The sequence below is a fragment of the Palaemon carinicauda genome, chromosome 4 (assembly GCF_036898095.1).
Source record: "Palaemon carinicauda isolate YSFRI2023 chromosome 4, ASM3689809v2, whole genome shotgun sequence".
Classification (NCBI taxonomy): Eukaryota; Metazoa; Arthropoda; class Malacostraca; order Decapoda; family Palaemonidae; genus Palaemon; species Palaemon carinicauda.
Genome location: NC_090728.1, coordinates 175,632,495 through 175,653,092, shown reverse-complemented (window position 1 = coordinate 175,653,092; position 20,598 = coordinate 175,632,495). Strand labels below are relative to the sequence as shown.

The 20,598-nt window shown below is 48.9% G+C and overlaps 1 protein-coding gene and 1 pseudogene across 3 annotated transcripts in view; both read right to left on the bottom strand.

Moving 5' to 3' along the window:
• MED9 (mediator complex subunit 9) overlaps positions 1-20,046 on the bottom strand; it is a 29,362-nt gene extending 9,316 nt beyond the window's left edge. For 2 of the 3 annotated variants that reach the window (XM_068372772.1, XM_068372771.1), the window contains exons 1-2: positions 19,961-20,046; positions 565-661 (exon numbers count right to left, since the gene is read on the bottom strand). In XM_068372772.1, the coding sequence (XP_068228873.1) occupies positions 565-661; positions 19,961-20,034 (171 nt within the window). In that variant the 5' untranslated portion in view covers positions 20,035-20,046. Of the gene's footprint in view, positions 1-564; positions 662-19,561; positions 19,630-19,960 lie in introns of those variants that run through there. The other variant, XM_068372773.1, reaches the window with a different exon arrangement.
• On the bottom strand, positions 11,099-11,217 carry LOC137640345 (5S ribosomal RNA; annotated as a pseudogene).
• Positions 20,047-20,598: the final 552 nt, after the last annotated feature.

Here is a 20,598-nt window from a genome sequence, read left to right as displayed (position 1 = left end):
TCTACTGTAAGCCAATAATTCGGCTGCAAAAACAAGCGATGTACTGAGGAGTTAAGTTACATATATTAAATAAAAAATCTGTGATGCACTGAGAGCGTGATACATGAACAGCAATATGACAAAGGATTACTGTACAACCAACTATTTAACACCATTAGTGTTTTAAAACCAGGATAATGACCAAATATATTTTACTGTTCTTCTCTCCCTCCCTACTTTATACTTTATTACTATAACTTAGTTAGAACAAAATCATATCACACTTGAAGAAAAAAAAAAAAACAAAAAAAAAAACAAAACTGACTGATGCAATCTGCTCGGCATGAATAATCATGTACTGTACCTACTTTGATCAAGTTTTTCACACTTGTTTTTCAATATATTAACAAGAATTTGCATTCATCTACAAGTTATCACCATGTGAACATCCTGTAAACCAACCAGTCACCACTGACCACAAGTTGAGAACCACTGCATTATAGTTAAACGAGAAGAGTCAAAACACCCCAATATATATGGCCAAAAGTATTTTTAAACCAATTAAAACAAAACTCAAATCCATACCTGTTCTCTTGCAGTCTGAATTTTCCGCTGAAGTTCCAAAACTTTTTGGCTTGACTCCTGAGAAACTCTGGACAAGTCAGTCTGTTCTTTCTCCAAACTGAAAAAATAAACTTCCATAAATATTTTTCTCGAAGTATATCATGTAAAAAATAACACCCCTTTAACAAAACATCCATGACAGACAAACAGCATTACTCTCAACATTTATTCATTCATTACTACACTAATAAAGATTTGAAGAATTTAAACACAATACGTAAGTAAAAAGAAAGAGAATAAAATAAAATAACTAAAATTAACAATAAAAACCAAACAGCATTGCAAGTCGAGAATTGAATAAAATAACTGAAATTAACAACAAAAACCAAACCGCATTGCAAGTCGAGAATTGAATAAAATTACTGAAATTAACAACAAAAACCAAACCGCATTGCAAGTCGAGAATTGAATAAAATAACTGAAATTAACAACAAAAACCAAACCGCATTGCAAGTCGAGATTTGAATAAAATAACTGAAATTAACAACAAAAAAACCAAACAGCATTGCAAGTCATAAAACTAAGGCCAAAGGTGAACGAAACTTTTACAATGATATTTCAGCCCCTGCATCAGATATGGAAATGCCAATGCTTTAAAGGGCAAATAGCACTTTACTGGTGATATTGGCAGTTAGGGTCAAGATGGAAGTTCCTTCATGGAATGGCTTATAGACTGACCAGAAAGGTTAATATCTTCAAATCATACATCAAGATTTTAATCAATATTTCCTACTACGGTATACAGTACACAAATTTTTTTTATGTGGGTTTTAAATGATTCCAACCTGTAATTGGGAAAGGAGTATTTTTAGAAACAAAGGTCCACCTCCAAGAATGATAATACGAGATTAATGATGATAATAATCACAAATTTTAGGTAATTTGTATTTTTCCTAACAATACTTACCTCAAACTACTGGGATCTCCTCCCATCCGACCAGAGTTTTGTGTAGTTTACCCTAAACCCATTTTCTATGAGGGGTAACCTCAGGCGGAGTGATACGCGCCTCGAGGCTAACCCCGGGTCAGAGAGCATGCTTGGCTAAGGTCTCGACCTCCAGTAAGTTCTGGTTGCTAAAGTCTCAAAGAAAACCAGGGGGCACTCGGGGAAGGCAGGGTGGGCCATTACCCGAAAGTAGTTCGCGGTAAGTACTGTTAGGAAAAATAAAAATTACCTAAAATTTGTGATTTGTTCCAACACGAAGTACTTACCTCGAACTACTTTTTTAGGAGACTTATACTTTAGGATGTGGGCGTGGCCCTAAAAAGTTCTTGAGACCGTGCTGAGGAATATCCAGAGACCTAGAAAGTGGCTAGGTCGTGTTGACTCCATAGAAAACGATTGAGAGGAAACTACACAAAAACCCATCTAGTGTCTAAGAAACTCACCTGTGCAAGAAATCCTAGGGGATATGTCTTCCTCTTGTTGAGGTACTCGTCTCTGGCTCAGGGCCCTCACAGAGCCCACTTGAAGCGGAAAAAGGGGGAAGGAAGTACAAGGGGGTTTAAGGAACGAACCTATGTCTCTTGTGCTTGTTACTCACGGTTATCACTGAGGCTATGCCTTTAAATCGTTTGGAGCGCTGAAACGACGGTACCTATCGAGAACCCGTCCAGGGATCTTCTTGAATAGTCCTTCAAATAGTGAGCCGTGAAGGTAGGCTGGTTGACCCAGGTGCCTGCCCTTAGGATCTGACCCACTGCCATATTTTTCTCGAAGGCCAACGTAGTACTCAGGCCCCTAATGTCATGGGGCTTGGGTTTCCCCGGCAGGGGGATTCCCGCCTTACTCTAGGCCTTGATGATGACCTGCCGCAATCATAAGGAGATGGTATTCTTCGAGACTGGCTTCTTCACGAGGCCAGTGGAAACAAAAAGACTCTTGATCCTGGGCCGGAGTCTTGCTGTTCTTTCCAAGTATTTTCTCACTGCCCTGACGGGGCATAGGCACAAATCCTTCACGTCGTCTGACCGGGGGATTGCCGGAATAGAGAAACCCTCAAACCTGGGGTCCCATACAGCAGGGTTCTGGGTCTTAGCTACGAAGGAAAGAACAAACTTGAACGTGACTTCTCGCCAACCTTTCGAGTGAGCAACTTCGTAGGACAGACCACGAATCTCGCCTACCCGTTTAGCTGAAGCTAACGCCAGCAAGAAAACTGTCTTGAGAGTGAGATCCTTGTCCACGATGTCTTTCAGGGGCTCGAACGGAGGCTCGGATAACATTTTCAGGACCCTTGCCACGTCCCATTGTGGCACCTTCACAGCTTGCGGGGGGGGGGGGGGGGGGGGGGGGGCATGATTGCTCAAAGCTCTTAATAAGCATTGAGATATGTCTTGAGTTACCCAGGTCTATGCCCTTCAGGAGAAAAACTTGGCCCAAAGCCGCGCGGACTCCCTTGATGGCTGGAATGGACATGTTGACCACGTCCCTGAGGTAAACTAGGAAGTCCGCTACTTGCGGGATGGAGGCCTTCAGGGGCCTGATGTTCCTAGTGGCGCACCATTTGGTAAAGGTGGCCCACTTAGCCTGGTATACAGCTGTCGATGACCGTCTCAGGTAGCCCAACATCACGAACCACTCTCTCTCCAGCCACCAGGGCGCTACCAAAGTCATCTGTAGGTTGCTTGTCCTTCTCACCCTGTTGAGGACCTGCCTGAGCATCCCGAAGGGGGGAAAAGCGTACACGTCGAGATTGTCCCACGGATGTTGGAAGGCATCCTTGAACGCTGCTTTTGGGTCTGGAACAGGAGAACAGAACACGGGGAGCTGCGTGTTCAGCCTTGTTGCGAAGAGGTCCATCACCGGCGAACCCCATTTCTGAATGACGGAACTGGCTACTTCCGGGTGTAGAGACCATTCGGATCCTACCACTTGCCCCATCCTGCTGAGGCCGTCGGCGAGGACGTTCCTTTTCCCTGGGATGAACCTCGCTGATATTCTTATCTGCTCAACTTCGGCCCATTCCAGAAGTTGTAATGTGAGGACGCACAGCTCCTTCGACCTTAGGCCTCCCTGCTTCTTTATGTAAGCTACTACCGTGGCGTTGTCCCACATCAACGCTACGGTGTTTCCCCGGAGTAGGTGTAAAAACTCCAGGCACGCTCTTTGTACTGCCCTCAACTCTAGAACGTTTATGTGCTGGGTCTTCTCTAGGGCTGTCCAGTTCCCTCTTGCTGATTTCCCGAAGAGATGAGCACTCCACCCCTCCTTCGACACGTCCGTGAACAGGAGCCCCTCCGGAGGGTCGGCCGCAAAGGGCATCCCTTTGAGTGTTCATCCTGCAGCTCCACCACTCCAGGACCCGTTTCGTGTTCGGAAACACCGGGACCACTCTGTGGGGGGAATCCGTTTGGATCCAGTTCTCCTTCAGGTTCCATTAGACCTCCCTGAGCTTTAGCCTGCCCTGGGAGACCAGTTTCTCCAGAGACACAAGGTGACCTATTAGTCTCTGCCAGTCCTTTGCCCTCCTGGGTTGGTCCGCCAGGAAGGGGCAGAGGACCTGGTCTAAGTTGTCCAGCCTGTCCACGGAGGGGAAGGCTTTCACTAACCGGGAGTCCAGAACCATGCCGAGGTAGGTCGTCCTGGTGGAGGGTATCAGTTGGGACTTCTTTAGGTTGATGGTGATCCCCATAACGTTGCAGAACTGGAGGAACATCGCGCCTTGCTCCTTCAGTACTTCCTCTGAGGCTGAAAGTAGCAACCAGTCGTCCAGGTAACGAATCAGGCGGATGCCCTGTTCGTGTGCCCAGACTGAGACCGTTGTGAAGACCCTTGTGAAGACTTGGGGGGCAGTGGACAACCCGAAGCAGAGGGTCTTGAACTGCAACGTCTGGTTCTCCCATAGGTACTTCCTGCTGGAGGGATGAACCGGGATCTGGAAGTAGGCATCCTTGAGATCTACTGACATCATGAAGTCCCCTTCCCTAGGATGCCAAGACTGATTTTGGAGTGTCCATTTTGAAGTCCGTCTTGCAGACGAACTTGTTGAGAGCGGAGAGGTCTATGACCGGTCTCCAACCTCCTGTCACTTTCTCAACCAGGAACAGCCTGCTGTAGAACCCAGGACCTGGGTCCCAAACAGATTCCATTGCTCCTTTTGCCAACATCGCTGAGACCTCTCCCTGCAGAGCTGTCCGTTTCAAGGGATCCTTAGGGACTAGCCACTCCGCCTGCTGATCTGGTATCAGAGGAGGAGGGTCCACTAGGAAGGGCAACCTGTACTCTTCTTTCAGAACCGTCACGGTCCACGGGTCTGCTCCGTGTTCTTCCCATGCTTGCCAAAAATGTTTGAGGCATCCCCCCACCTGAGGCTTCGGCAGAAGTAGGGGGCCTCCCTCCCTATCTTCTCCTCGATGAGCGGCCTGAATGGCCTCTTCTGGACGCCGCGAGGGACATTCTATAGGCGGTTTGGTTCGAGGCTGATCCCCTACGGGAGGGCTGACACGACTGGGACCATGTTGTCGCCGAGTTGTCTCTCCTAGGGTGGTTAGGAGTGGGCCGAGGAAGGCGAGGCGTGTCAACGGAGGACCTTCTGAACGTCGGCCTTCTGACCGGGTGGAGCCTGGTCTCGAACGGTTCCTTCATTCTCGGAATTCTCTCCATCGCTTCCTCCGCTGCCTTCGGGGGAAAGATTGAGTCTTCCCACAGGGTCAGGTTCATCAGAGATCTGGCCTCTCTGTCCGGCAACCTCCTAGTTATCTTGCTCAAAACAGTGTCCCTCCTTCGTAGGACCCAGTTGGCGGACATGGCTAACGACTGGTATGACAAGAATTTCCGGGCCTTGCCTCCCGAGCTGATGAGTTCCTTGAGCAAGGCCTGGGTCTCCGGAACTGACAGGTCATAGGACGACTGAACACCCACCAGGGTGGCGGCCCACCAGTCTAACCAGGAGGAGACATTGACAAGGTCCTTCGACATCTCCTCCATCATGACCGCCTCCGAAGGAGAGAAGCAGATTGGAGCCGTGGACGCCCTTTCTTCTGAGGCTCCTTGCCCTAACACGGTGAGTGCTGGTTCCAGTGCACAGGCGCCCGCTCGCTGTCCCTCTGGGAGGTGGAACCTGCTCTGGGACTTCAGGCCCTGGAGCAGCTTGGAGGCGCTCTGGCTCTTGGGCGCCTCTGCGTGGTTGGCCACGATCCTGTCCACGTGACCCTTTCCCAAATAAACGTCCCTCGCCAAAGGGAGGGCCAAGGACTGCTGGACTGGGGTGTCCACTATTCTATTGAGGCTGGAGCGCCAAGCATCTTCGGAGGAGGGTTCCAGTAAGTCCAGCCTGTGGTGACTTCTGATGAGGCGTATCACCCTCCGATAGGCCGATACCTCTGCTGCTGACCCCTCTCCATGGTCGTCGAGCTCCTCCGACGGGGGTGCTGGTACAAGTGACGAGGGTACCCCGACGGAGGACCTCGCACGTGGGGGAGTCCTGGACCGACGCTCGCGCGAGGGTTCCCGACGAAGGACGGGCATCTCCGTCGGAAAGGGGGCCTCCATCCTGGGTCTAACATCTCTCCTGGAGGTCCTCGAATCTGCGGGCCTGCTCATTGAGGAAGGCCGAGGGCTGCGCTTGTGCCGAGCTAGGTGGCCCTTGGAGGTCAGGACTCGGCTGCCAGACCGAAGGGGCGACTCTCTCCGCTGGGCGGATGGAGTCGGAACCTTCGCGGTCTTATGCCTGTCAACTGGAACCTGCCATGAGGAATCCCTCCGTTGGGTGCCGCTGCTGCCGGAGGAGTATCTATCCGGGGAGCTCGTCCTCGGACGCCAACTTGAGGGGCCCGGCGCCGCAGCTAGCTCCAGAAGCCTGTCTCGGTGAACCATCACCCATTCGTTGCTCTTGGGGGATCTTGGGCGCCGACTCTCGTGGTGCGACCTCGAGGGGGAGCGAGAGAGCAACGTCTTCCTGCGGGACTTCCCCTTTCGCCTCCTGAGCTTCCTCAGCGCCTCATCCTCCGAAGAGCAGGAAGAATCCTCCACTGAGGAGACCGACTACTTATAGGCCCTCTTCGAAGGCCTCGCCTCCCGCGGTGATGTAGGAGGATTCCTGCGACGCTCCGTGGAAGACGACGCCTGCAGAAAAACCTCTGGAAAGACGGCCAACGGTGCTGGGGGGGTAGCGAGGAGGCTCTCCCGTGGGAGACCAGGTCCCGTAGTCATCCTCCATCCTCATCGGAGACCTGAAGGGCGTCTTAGGGGGAACCCAAGCAGTGGGGTTCGATGGCGGGAAAAGCTCCTTCTCGACATCGCCCTCGGCTGTTGAACCATCTGAAATGCAAGCCCAAGAGGCTGGGGAGAAATTAGCAACATTATTACCCCACATGGGGTCATCAGAGGAGACGTGACCTGCAGGCACCAGGCCACCATCTCCCGAAAACACTCCCGCCCCTCCCTCAGGCCCCTCACTCGCCTGGAAAGACGCCACAACCCCACTGTCATGAAGATCAGACTCTTGGGGAAGGGCTGCGGGCCTCTTCCCCGCAACGGACTTACCTCGTCCCCTACTCTGGGTCGGGGAGGTTGGGAGAGAAGCTCGGACCGACGAGGCGCCCGTCGAAGCAAGGGAAGAAGTGACGGTCTTCTTAGACGACTTCTTCGTCGCCTTCTTTTTGGTGCTATACCGCACCCACTGCATCTCGTTCCAAGACTCGCACTCCGGACACGTGTCGGAAGGGGAACACACGCTGCCCCTGCACGACGAACACAAGGAGTGCAGGTCAACTTCGGGTTTCGAGAGGAACGCACCACACGATTTGCCGGCCATAGGCCCAGGACAACGGGGAGGATGCTCTATGATGAAGGAGAAGCACTACGAGACACAAGCGCGCACAGAGAAAGCACAAAGGGACCACGTGGGAACTGCGTGAGACACAAAGGGTCGGGGACACACAAGTCACACTGGGATAAAGGAGAGCGGCGAGATGATATCGCGACGCGACCAGAGAACTTACTGGAAGTCGAGACTTGAGCAAGCATGCTCTCTGACCCGGGGGTAGCCTCGTGGGGCGTATCACTCCCCCTGAAGTTACCCCTCATAGAAAATGGGTTTAGAGTAAACTACATAAAACTCTGGTCGGATGGGAGGAGATCCCAGATACTCCTAAGAAAGTAGTTCGAGGTAAGTACTTCGTGTTGGAACAAATAATAATTATAATAATAATTCAAGACAACTGGAAAACCATGACCTTTGGTTGGGGTGAATAACAAAAAGGGTAAAGTAGGAATACATTGTAACCTTACCAAAAATAACCTAAATTAACTAGGGAGCCTAATCCTTCCTCACTTGGAATGCTATCATTTAGGAATAATAACCTTATTTAAAAAATTTTAAAAAATTAATATGGTTTAAAACATCAACTGTACAAGATACAGGTCTCCAATAGGTTTGATTGTTTCAGTCATGTTAATTATATCAAGGTGACTAGGCAACAAATTGACAGAATCCAACATCAAAATCTGTCGGTAACTAAAATACTGTACAGTACTTGGAAATAAAAAACTTTTAAATAAACATAGCAACATGGGAGGACAGTAATATACAACTAATACCCTTCAACCAAACCCCTTCCCACATACCCCGAGAAAAACAAAAAATACCACACAATTCTAAATCCTTTGTAAAAATTAACAAAAATGACATTCGAAGATAATTTGTATTTTTCCTAACCATACAAACCTTAGCTATTTACATTGGGTTTACCTTTTAGCGTAGCTGAAATGGCGAGCCATTAGAATTTAACGAGGGTGTATTACCCCCCGTGCTAGTTAGCGGGGGGTAGGGGAGTGGTAGCTAGCTACCCCCCCCCCTCATACACTGGTGAAGCTCACTTTCACTTAGAGGTAGGACTTGTCTTGGGGGACAGGGCTGGCGGGCAAATATGTGTAAATAGCTAAGGTTTGTATGGTTAGGAAAAATACAAATTATCTTCGAATTTGCCATTTGTTCCGTAACCGAAATACAAACCACATTATTTACATTGGGTGACTTACCCCTTAGGTAGGGTGGAAAGTCCCCAGCCATACTGGCTTTGGCTTTACCCGTGGACTCAGAATCCGAGTGAGTCGCACTCGAGAAAAGGAGTCCCTGCACCTCACAAGTTCCTTGCTCCGCAAGGAACCGCGTGGCCTACATAAGCTTGTGTGTGAAGGAAGAAGTGTGACCTGTCCTAGGCAGTTGACCTGGAGTTCCAGAAGGAACTCTGGGTTAGGACGTTCCCAATACCACCTCGTCAGGGTATGGGGGACGCGACAGTATTGACTCAATACTCGGAACACAAGGAAGCATGGTTTACCTGCAGAGGTTCGAGGTCAGCTATGCAGAGACCGGGATGCTGCTTCCCAGTAGAGGGGATGATTAAGAAAGAAGTAAGGGCCAGACATACTTCTTTCGTTCATGCAGACTAAAACCTGATAACAATGCCCTCAACCTTCTGCTACCTGTCCAAAAAGGAGCCTGAGGTTAGACCAGCTGTTGTGTAGCCACCACAGAGCGAGAGAAAACGTATCGAAATTCCTGTGGGTCACGCTCTGCAGGAAGCGGGCTGCGAAGGTCATTAGACGCTTCCAGACTCCAGCATGTAGCACCTGCATCACAGAGTAGTATTACTCGAAGGCGAGGGACGTTGCGATGTAACAGACATCGTGCTGTAGGGCGACGTGACGGGGGAGGGACCGGAGTCAGGTCGAGATGACTCTCCCCCGTGTCCTTCTTGTGCTCCCAAACCGGCTGCAACTGAGGACAAACTGCAGCTGTTCCCAAAGCTAACCTCTCGATTCCTTTACTGGCAAGAAGGAGAAGGTTTGGGACATCAGATACAGAATGGTGACTCGAAATCTTGAAGGAATTGGACCGAAGGGCCGGGACCCCAAGATTCTGAGTCTAGCCAACTACTCAGGAGCGAACCTGAATGTTGCCTTCCCCCATTCCTTAGAAAGGGCGGAGTTGTACGAGACCAAGAAGATTGCTTACACACTGGCCGCGGCCAGAGTGAGCAGGAGCCCCAAGACGGAATACGATCAGAGGCCTGACGTAAAGGGTCTTGAGAAGATCTCTTAAGGGACTAAAAAGTCCGAGCCATGCTCCAAGTTGGAGGTCTCACTCCGACTAGGGCAGGAACGTTCGCAGCTTCGCATGAGCGAGGAAAGGTCCAGCGGGAAGGAAAAAGTTATTCCTTTAAGCCTGAAGGTCAGGGAAAGGCTGAGCAACAGGCTTCAATGCCGAGAGCGAAAAGGAGTTTCCTCCCGCCGAAAGGCAAGAAGATCGTTATTGCTGGAGAAGAGGCCTCAAGGGAAGAGGTATATCTCCCACGACACCAACCACCGAAGACTCTCCACTTCGCCTGGAAGACCCCTGCGGATGACTATCGCAGATGACGCGACCTCCGTCCCGCGACTGTAGCGGGTTGTCTCTTCTTGAGGAGGAGGCGTAGTGTCCCCAGGCATGAAGCCGAAGCGACGCCCCGGCTCGTGAAAGATGTTGCAGTGCGGTTGTTTGAGTCGCCTGTGCCGTGGTAGAAGCTCTCCCGGGAGTTCCGTCAGGGGAAGGCGAGGGTCCGGAAACCATTATGCGCATAGTCCCAGTGGAGCTCTCAGGGCCATTGAAAGGTTGACAGACAACCTGGTCTTGTTGAGACCCATTCTCAACAGACAACAAAGGAGGGAAGACGCAGGCGTCGATGTTGTCCTACCATCCCCGGACTGCATCTTGCCAGAGTCTCGGGGTCTGAGACTGGGGGGAAGAACAGCGGAAGCTTGAGGTTCTAAGCTGTCGCGATCGAGGTTCCAAGCTGTCGCAATCAGGTCCCCCAGACCAGGACTTGCTGGTTACTCAAGGCCAAAGACCCCCAGGTACACTCTCTCTACGAGGCTCTGCTCGGATAGTCAGAGAGAACATTCCTCTGCCCGGAATGAGAGAGCCGATGGTGGTATTGAGTATCTCAAATCAACTCAGTATCTCTACTGCAAGATACGAAGGTGTGAAACTGCGTCCCCTGCTGGTTAGAACACGCCAGAACCATGAAGTCGACGAGCACGGAGCGACTCGGCAGGAGCTGTAGGATCTGTAGAGGGGCCAGACTATGGCCTCTAAGCCTGCCTGAATGATGGAGAGATATCCTTCAGGTCCTGACCATAAGCCTGGACAGGAACATCCCCCCCGCCCCCCTTTCTTTGACGAGGCCGAGACCAGCATAAAAAATGTGGGGAAAGGACGAGAATATCCACTCCCATCAAGAGGTTCCATAGGTCAACACCCATTGCAGGTCTAATCGTTCCGCTGGTCCCATAGGGGCCAGAAAGTCCGGTTAATCGTTGCTTTGAAACCACCGGAACTTGGGCCGCCCCACAGGGAACTTATCCAGAGGCGACCGTTCGGAACTTTAGACGGGTCAATGAGGAAAAGAGAACTAGGAAACGTTCCAAGGTAGGGCTGAAAGCTCTGCTTGACTGAGAACAGGTACTGCGACTCCCCTCAGCCTTGCCACAGTCAACTGAAGGGAAGGCTGGCAACAGAATCTGGCCTCCCCAGGCGGTCACCCATCCAAGTACCGACCAGAACCGACGTTGCTTAACCTCGCTGGACGGACGAGAAGCGGGGTTTCCAACGTGGTAAGGCCGTTGACTCAATATCATGGCTAGATACTCCAGATGTTGAGGCAGAAGAAGAAGAGAAGGCTCCTAGCAAAATACCATGAACCCCCCCTCATGGTAAGCATCCGGAAGCTTGTCCCGGCGCTGAAGAAGGTCGAACCCGAGCCTACTGGAGTTGACCAAACCTCCAAAAGGCGAAGGAGGCGGAAGCCTGCACCTGAGCGGCCATGAGGAAAGCAGGGAGAGTTCTCTGGGGAAAAAAACCTGCGATGCCACGGCGGGATCGCCACACTGCATCTTAAGCAGGAATACCTGTAGTCTAGGCTGAATTCCACGAGCTTCCTGGAAGATGGATGGAATGGACACTGAAAGTACCCGTACTTCCGATCCAGGGCCTAAGGAGTCCTGTCGCCTCGTTACCAGTCTGATCGATTCTGCTGTTCCACGCTGGACGAAGTTTGTTCGACAAACTTGATCAGGGCTGAGAGGTCGACTACGGAACTCCCGTCTCAGATACTTCCTTACAAGAAAGGATCGACTGAAGAAGCCGGGGGTGAAGCCGTCGACGATCCTATGGAGGACCTTCTCATAAGGCATGGATCAATCTGCCCAAACGGGCAAACTCTTGCCGACCCTATGGCATAGAGGTTCAGAGACACTGAATTCGCTGACAGAGACGGCAGGTGCGATATCCTTGGCTGCTCACAGAGATCGTGCAGGAATGGGCATCGGGAAGCTGTCATCCGGATGAGTAACCTTAGGCATCCTCCCAGCGTGAAACCTGCAAGGGGGGGTGCCAATCCTAGATTTCGTGAACTCTGCCGCTCCCTCTAGGACTATGCCCCCCGGGAGAGCCTCCAGTGCCATCTGTTCCTGACAAGAGGGAACTGCAATTGGACACCTTGTCTCAGTTGTCGTAGCCGGTCCGATAACTTAGGCCAACGTGGCTGAAAGAAAGAGGCGCTGGAGCCCTGCAGGGTCTGGAAGAAAGCGCCTTGGACGAGTGAAGACGGAAGTCGACTTCCTCCGCACAGCCGCTGTCTATGTCTCTGTCCTTGGGCACAAACAAACTCTTCTCAAGGATGGAAGGGTGTCTGAGGTTGTCGACATCCACGGATGAGACACCCGAAAGGAAGCCCTCGGTCATTGCGTCCAGATGGTCCAACATCGAGCTTGCCCGCAAGTTCGATACTTGACAACGAAACGCCTAGGTGCATGAGCCCGAGAGGAGGAAAGTACCCATGACCTTCCTGTAGCTTCCTTGAACAAAACCTCGGGTCGCAACCGAGGAGGGAAAGGACCTGGTAAGCCCCTTTCATGAGATGGAGAAGAGGAAGGGGTAAACCAGTCACCCCTTGGCCGATGGAGAAATCTCGAACGGAAAGGCCCCCGCCAAAAACCCTTCCAGGGACTGACGGGGAAGGGTTAACCCAGGTTCTGTAAAGAAGAATGTTGCTCAGACCTCCCTGAAGATTCTTCCTATTCTTGCATGTACCATGCTCTGCGTTTACGGGGTGAGGCCGTGTTCTGGAAATACGCTCCAGAAGACTCGCCAGGCTGGCCATGCTGCAAAACCCCGCGGTCGCAATCGCTCTGGCGCTCGCGCGATGGTAAATCAATGATTTGCGCGTGGGCGAACGTGGAAGCGCCCATGCGCGGGCACGCAGGAACGCAAACGAAGGTGAGTGAAGGAGCGCGAGCGTGGTAGGAAGGGCAAGAGCTGGTGGTCGGCGAGCGATAACCCTTAGGCGAGCAATGGATACTGCAAGAATTAAGCAGATATTCGCGCGACGGGACGCCGTCGGCCCGCGCGACGGGACGCCGTCGGCCCGCGCGACGGGACGCCGTCGGCCCGCGCGACGGGACGCCGTCGGCCCGCGCGACGGGACGCCGTCGGCCCGCGCGACGGGACGCCGTCGGCCCGCGCGACGGGACGCCGTCGGCCCGCGCGACGGGACGCCGTCGGCCCGCGCGACGGGACGCCGTCGGCCCGCGCGACGGGACGCCGTCGGCCCGCGCGACGGGACGCCGTCGGCCCGCGCGACGGGACGCCGTCGGCCCGCGCGACGGGACGCCGTCGGCCCGCGCGACGGGACGCCGTCGGCCCGCGCGACGGGACGCCGTCGGCCCGCGCGACGGGACGCCGTCGGCCCGCGCGACGGGACGCCGTCGGCCCGCGCGACGGGACGCCGTCGGCCCGCGCGACGGGACGCCGTCGGTCCGCGCGACGGGACGCCGTCGGTCCGCGCGACGGGACGCCGTCGGTCCGCGCGACGGGACGCCGTCGGTCCGCGCGACGGGACGCCGTCGGTCCGCGCGACGGAATACCGCTGGTTCGCGCGCGGGCGAACATTGGAGAGCATGTGCGCGGTCACGCATGAGCGTAGTCGTGCAGGCACGTGGGCGTGCGGTCGCGCGGGCATGCGGGCGTGTGGCCGCGCAAGCACGTGGGTACGCGGGTGAGCGCAGGCGGCCGGGAGACCGATGACACGTAGGCGGGCGATGGCGCGTTCTGGTGAGCGATAGCCCGTAGGAAAGTGAAGGCGCCTCGGCAAGCGATGGCGCGTTGGCGAGCGGTGGTGCGTTAACAAAACGCTAGCGCGCAGGTGAAGAATCGCGCGGGCGCGTAGGCGAGAGACTAGTGATGGTTAGCGCAAATCGCGCTAACAGAAGGCGCGCAGGTGCATCAGGAAGGTGAGCGCTGAAGCATGCTGTTAATCGGGCGATCCTAGACGGTCAGAAAACCGTTGGCGCCCATTGGTGCGTGGCAAAGAAGGGCGTGCGATGTGCGCTGGCGATTGAAGAAAGCTGGCGCACAGGACAGAAGTAAATGTGAGCGCTGGCGAGTAGGAGGAAGATATACAGCAAGACTCAGCTACTGGAGATCGTGGTCCACAGCAGGCGAGCGCTAGATCGCTACTGATGGTGTTCAGGGGAACTGACACGCGTGGTAGATCGATGGCAAACGTTGACGCGTAGGAGATCGCTGACGAGCAGGTGAACGTTGACACGTCTAAGGTCGCTGGCGAGCTGGTGATCGCTGGCGACCAGAAGGCAACGCGTGGAAGCCTGTGCGTAGAAGAAGAGTCCTTGACCCAGACCTGAACCGAAGTTCTAGATCGCGAGGGCGAACGTGGGCGCGTAACAGGAACCAACAGGAACAGCAGAGATGATCATCATGAGAGCGCTGACGAACAGGAGAGCGCTGACGAACAGAAGAGCGCTGGCGAACAGGAGAGCGCTAGCAATCAGGAAAGCGCTGATGAGCAGGAGAGCGCCTGTGCGCTAACACTGAGCAGGAGCGCTAACGCTGAGCTGGCAGGCGCCTGTGCGCTAACACTGAGCAGGAGCGCTAACGCTGAGCTGGCAGAAGGGCGCGCAGGGGAACCCTGACACGCAAGGGAAGAACCCCCGTGGGAGGCAACCCTTTGCCCCGAAGGGATCATTGTCCGTCGGAAGACCGTTGTCTGTCCGCCGGGAGACTGATGTCCGTCGGAAGAATGTTGTCCGTCGGGAAGACCGTTGCCCGTCGGAAGACGAGGTCAGACTGCTGTCCATCTGCACCAGGGGCGGAAGATCAAGAAGAAGGAGTTGTAGGCTGCATACGGAGATTCAAAAAGGCGCCTCTTAGCACCCTTATAGGGAGATGGGAGGCCCTTACGACGAGGCGGACGGGGAGCCTTACGGCGAAGGAGGTCAACAGCAACAAAAGCAGAAGAATCCTCCAAAGAGGAGTCTCTATGAGTGTACTCTCCCGCGAACGAAAGAGAAACACTTCGTAGAAGAGACTGGTCAGCCAGTGACCTAAAAGGAGCAATCCTCCGAAGAGGGGCTCCTGCAGTTGCCCAGCCCCTTGAGCGAAACTGCAGGTGCGACCGCTCAACACCAAGAGCATAGTCGCACGAAAAAAAGGCAAGAGAAGAAACCCCCAAAAGGGAAAAACTCAAGCCTGGACAGGAAAAACTTCCCTCGGAAGGAAAGTTACCCACCCAAGGAGGCGAGCCTCCTGAGAGTTCTAAAATGAACTGGAGAGCTGTCAATCGTCACGGGAGTACTTCCAGTAGAAGGAGACACTCCCCTGACGAAAATCCAAAGGGGAGGCAGCAACAGCCGAATCCCCAGGCCTCAACAAGACAGCTCACACCGTTGCCATATTACAGAAACGAACTAGATCGGTAACTGTAAAAAATAAAACAAAAATCATTAGTACACATTCATTCCCCCGGGAAGGCTCCGAAGAGGAATCCCCGAGGGAAAGGAAAACAAGAATTACACAACAGGCACGTGCCCTCACTACCACTTACACTCACGGAAGGAGAGCTGTAACCAAAACAGAATTATAACAATTATAATTATGTAATTTAAAAATGAATGAACACTAAAGAAAGAACGAAAACCCCGAAAGAAATCGTTCTACAAAGCTGGAAAATTAAATACAATTAGATTCATAAACTAATTGAGACAAAACGTACGGCGTAGCAACCCCCCCCACACGGGAAGGAAGCTACAAAGGCGTAGTAACGTAGTAAAATGGTGAACGACCTCAAGAGAGAGAGAGAGAAAGACCGAAGTCAAACTCGATACCCATAAAATTACACCGTGGTGGCCTAAACTGCCGAGGGCTCCACGGAGATATCGTACACTACACACACAAGCACAAATCTCTGAAAAGGAAACTTACTGATTTCTATACTCAAATATATATACAAACATGAAAAAATTTTTACATATATATTGAGTAAAAGAAAAGTAAGTGATTAAGTAAAGACAAAACAAATAATGGCTGCCAAGCGAGGACAAAGACAGAGACGTCTGTCCCAGTCCGAGCCAAAGTGAAAGTGAGCTTCACTGGTGTGAGGGGGGGGGGGAGGGGTAGCTAGCTACCACTCCCCTACCCCCGCTAACTAGCGCGGGGGTAATACACCCTCGTTAAATTCTAATGGCTCGCCATTTCAGCTACGCTAAAAGGTAAACCCAATGTAAATAGCGTGGTTTGTATTTCGGTTACGGAACAATTAGTATTTTTGACATTTCTCAGGATACATACGAGTTGGTTGTCAACTATCATTTTCACTTTAATGTAATGACCTTATGCTAGTAAATTACCTTTAAAATACGTAGTACCTCAGTTTATGAGTAAGTTGGTATAAGAGCATAAAAATTCATTTCAGTTTACGAGTCTTGTATAAGCCTGCGAGCAATGATTTCCCTTCGTGTGCACAGACAAGTACTATACAAACAATTCTATCCTGCAATGCACAAACTTTCTCTAGTGTAATGAAATACTACCTGCAAGTCTCAAATAAATCAGCTTTAAATATTTGATTTGAGTAATGTACTGTACTGTTTTATCTTTTGTGTGTATAATTGGTTTTTAAACTAGGCGTACGGTGTCTAAAAAGAAATTGGGCATAGGTGTTTGGAAACACTTTTTTAAAATCATCTTTTTATGGGAGGGAACAGACAAAATACTTAAAAAAAAAAAATTGCTACACATTGCGCAGCCAACAAATCGTGTTGACACGAGAATAGTTACAGATGGCTTCAAACTGTTGGAACCTAGATATATGTCTACTTTAGGCTTCAGAGCCTTTAAATATGCAGCCCCGAGACTATATAATAAGCTTCCACGAAACATTCGAATGATTGAAGACATTGAGGCTTTCAAGAGGAAACTGAAGATTTTTTTTCATGAGCCTTTTGACAGTGACGATTTAACAGTAAATGAACAATATGTGACATGAAAAGATAAATACTCTGAACAAACAAGGTAAAACGACAGTGGAGGTCGGGTAGAGAGCGGGGTTCCCCTACTGTACGGGACTGGAAAAGCAGCCAATAAAGTAAAGTTAAAGTAAAGTAATTATTTTGTAGAGGGAAATGGTCGAAAGCTTTTGAAGAAGTTAATTGAAAAAGGGCACTGTTAGAGTAATCATGATTTGAGGTCCAGAAAAATCGTGCCTGTACAAGTAAAAGTAAGCAACACACAGTACCAAGCCAGTTGGCAAGACCAGCCAAAAAATGTAGTGGCACAGGGGTAGTTGGTATTAATGCTTTCATAATGGGTGTTCCATATAGCAATAATTTCCTCAGTGTGCAAAGCAAAAAAGCTACACGAACAGGGTTGCATAAATACAGCCATCTATCACCAAAGCCAAAACAGCATTTAAGTAACATCATGCGAACATGAAAAATGACAGAAGCATCCTTCATGGCGTCACACAAAACAAGGAGGGAGTGTTAACGTGTGTATCTTTTTTATCTAATTATTTTACACTAGGGAAGCTGAAACTAACTGAAGGGGAGGGTAGAAAAAAAATGGCTGTTGTAGAACATCCAGAAACTTGTACATAAATATCTAGAAGCTCATGATTGGTTAAAGCCAGGTAATGATATTGTCATACATAAAACAGAACAGCTGATGAAAGCGAACACAAGCAAAGCACGCGCAATAACTAGCCGTCAGTATCCCGTATGTAAACAATAGCTAGAGTAAGAATTAGCCTTCCCATTTTGATCAACCTATGCTTGTTACTATCCTCTAGCCCCCATTAATCATAGAGAAAAATGCCCTACTAGCCAGCACTCATCAATTATAGCGAATTCAAGTTTCGCTAGTAATCACAGGGTTAATACAGTATATGATACTTAAATTACTATCAAAGCAAATTCGCTATAAGAGATGGACGAGTGCTGGCTGGTTTGATATTTTTCTCTATATGTTTAATGGGGACTGCAGCATAATAACTTGCGTATCAGTTGATTAAAATGTGAAATCTATCTCTCACTCTAAGTCCATTGTTTACATCTGGGAGACTGATGTCGTGTTACTGCGATAACTGTGCAGGCATTGCTTGCATTCACTTTGGCCAGCTTTTCAGTTTTTTGTAGGACGTAATTATTACCTGGCTGTTTTAATCAATTAGGAGCTCCCAAATATTTATGCACAAGTTCCCAGTTTTTGTTCTACAACAGACATTTTTTCCACCCTTTCCTACAGTTTGAGTTAACCAACCATCACATAAAGACATCTCCAATAGGGATCCTAAGGGAAGCACATCAATCTATTTTATTCGAAATTTAGTGTAATTTCATCTAAGTCGGCAATTAATTAGGATGGAAACGCTCTCCGTTCAGCGTACTGCTAATGTTACCAATGTGAAAGTAAACAATAACCGCAAAATATTGAGCCGCGTAAATTGCTAGCGCAACTTAACATTAATGCTTGCCAGTACATACGGAGCTCGCAGTTTTTCTGCGAGCAAAACGAGCGCAGGTTGGAGCAAGAACCATTAGAAGTACGTTTTATGAATCCTAGATAATTATAATACTTTAATTTTCAGCCACTTACACAAACCATATATTTCTCCAACTGGTTATCTAGTGTTCCGTTTGCATTTTTGTCCATTATTATTGCTGTAAATCACTTTCCTTGGACTTTCCCAACACAAACAAAAAAAAATGGTTTCCCACTGTAGTCCCCCAAAATTGTCTTCATATAAGGGGGTCCAAAAACTCATAAAAGGGTGGTTTGCCCCCAAATAATCATAGTCAGAAATGCGTTAAACCCATGATAGCGAGTGGGAAAAATATATGGTTCATATATTTGGCTAGAAATTAAAGTCTCATATATTTACCAATCAAAGTATCATATACTAACCAAAGTACTTCACCTCTTTGGAATAAAATAATTGAAATTGTATTATGGAAGATTTACAGCATACAAGATATGACTCGATGAGCTACAAACTATCTCTACGGATTAATTTTGGTATTACCTTATTTTCACCTAACGAACTGTTACACCCAATAATGTATGATGAGGTAACTAACCATCTTAAAGGTGAACCATAGAAATCTATTGTGCTGTTCTTAGTTACAAACTTCCATTAAGGAGAGAAATTCTTCAATAACAATATCAGTAAAATTTGCCATATTCTAAGGTCAGGTTGGCCATTCAGTCCTAATCCTCAAATGATAATTAGATAAATATTTAGAATTAAAGTTTTGGACATGATTGTATTCTAAACCTAAAAATATTACTTTTAAGTAAGGTTAGGTGACACAACTTTCAGACAAATCAAATCGTAGCATGGCCGAAAGTGCTACCCTTACCAGCAATATACCCGATGCCACCAAACTTAAGATAAATTGGTTAAAACATATTCATATACTAGCTATCTTGATGATCTGCAAACAAACTATCATAGCCTGCAAGCTAAGCATACCCATGCCGTAAATGATTGTGTCCTGGTTTAAGGCTACCAGTACCAGCCTAACATTCTGGCAATTCAGTCTTCCAAATAAATACACAGTAATAATTAACTAACCACGTGTTTTTTCTTAAAACTTGCTACTTGCTTGCCTCTCACTTACAAAAAGTTCAGTGGAAACTTATACCGTACCATAAATAAACAAGGCTGGCTGGCTTAGGTAAGAGCTAACAGCTAAGAATGCCGGTAGAAGAGTTTAGTTTAACAAAATACTACAAGATACGTTGATATTGCGTTACCTGAGCATTTACAGTCATATATTTATTTAAGTAAATATAATATTGCGTTTTCTCAACCAAAAACCAATTAAGTGTTACGTAAGTTAAATTCTAAAGTTCGGAATTTTAGAATGAACGCCACCAAAGAAAATGCAAACCATATTCGATTGTTGAAAGAGAATGGCGATACGATCAGGATTCAATGTAACCTTTAAAGGATAAAACCAAAATGAGTATAGTCTAGCACCCATAGGGTGTATAATTACAATACATAGTATAATTACCACCGTAAATATTGATAAATAATGGGTAAAAAGTCTACATCGATGTCCTCCGCAGCCACAACCTGAGATGACATAATTGCAACTGAGTAAATGGTTCTGTTGGTATATGAAAATATTTCCGTTTTTCTTTGGAAATTAAAAACTGAATTCTTCTTAGTGAATTCATCTAATAAATATTTTTATAGCCTAAAATTCATTGTGAATACCTTATTGTAACTTGTGTTTGCAAATGTCAAAAAGTAATTCAGTTTTCTTTTTGTTGCCCGGTTCTCAAACTCTAGCTGCTATTATTATTATTATTATTATTATTATTATTATTATTATTATTATTATTATTATTACTATCCAAGCTACAACCCTAATTGGAAAAGCAAGATGCTATAAGCCCAGGGGCTCCAATAGGGAAAAATAGCCCAGTGAGGAAAGGAAATAAGGAAATAAATAACTGAAGAGAACAAATTAACAGTAAATCATTCTAAAAAAAAGTAACAGCGTCATAACAGATATGTCATATATAAACTATAAAAAGACTCATGTCAGCCTGGTCAACAAAAAAGCATTTGCTCCAACTTTGAACTTTTGAAGTTCTACTGATTCAACAACCCGATTAGGAAGATCATTCCACAACTTGGTAACAG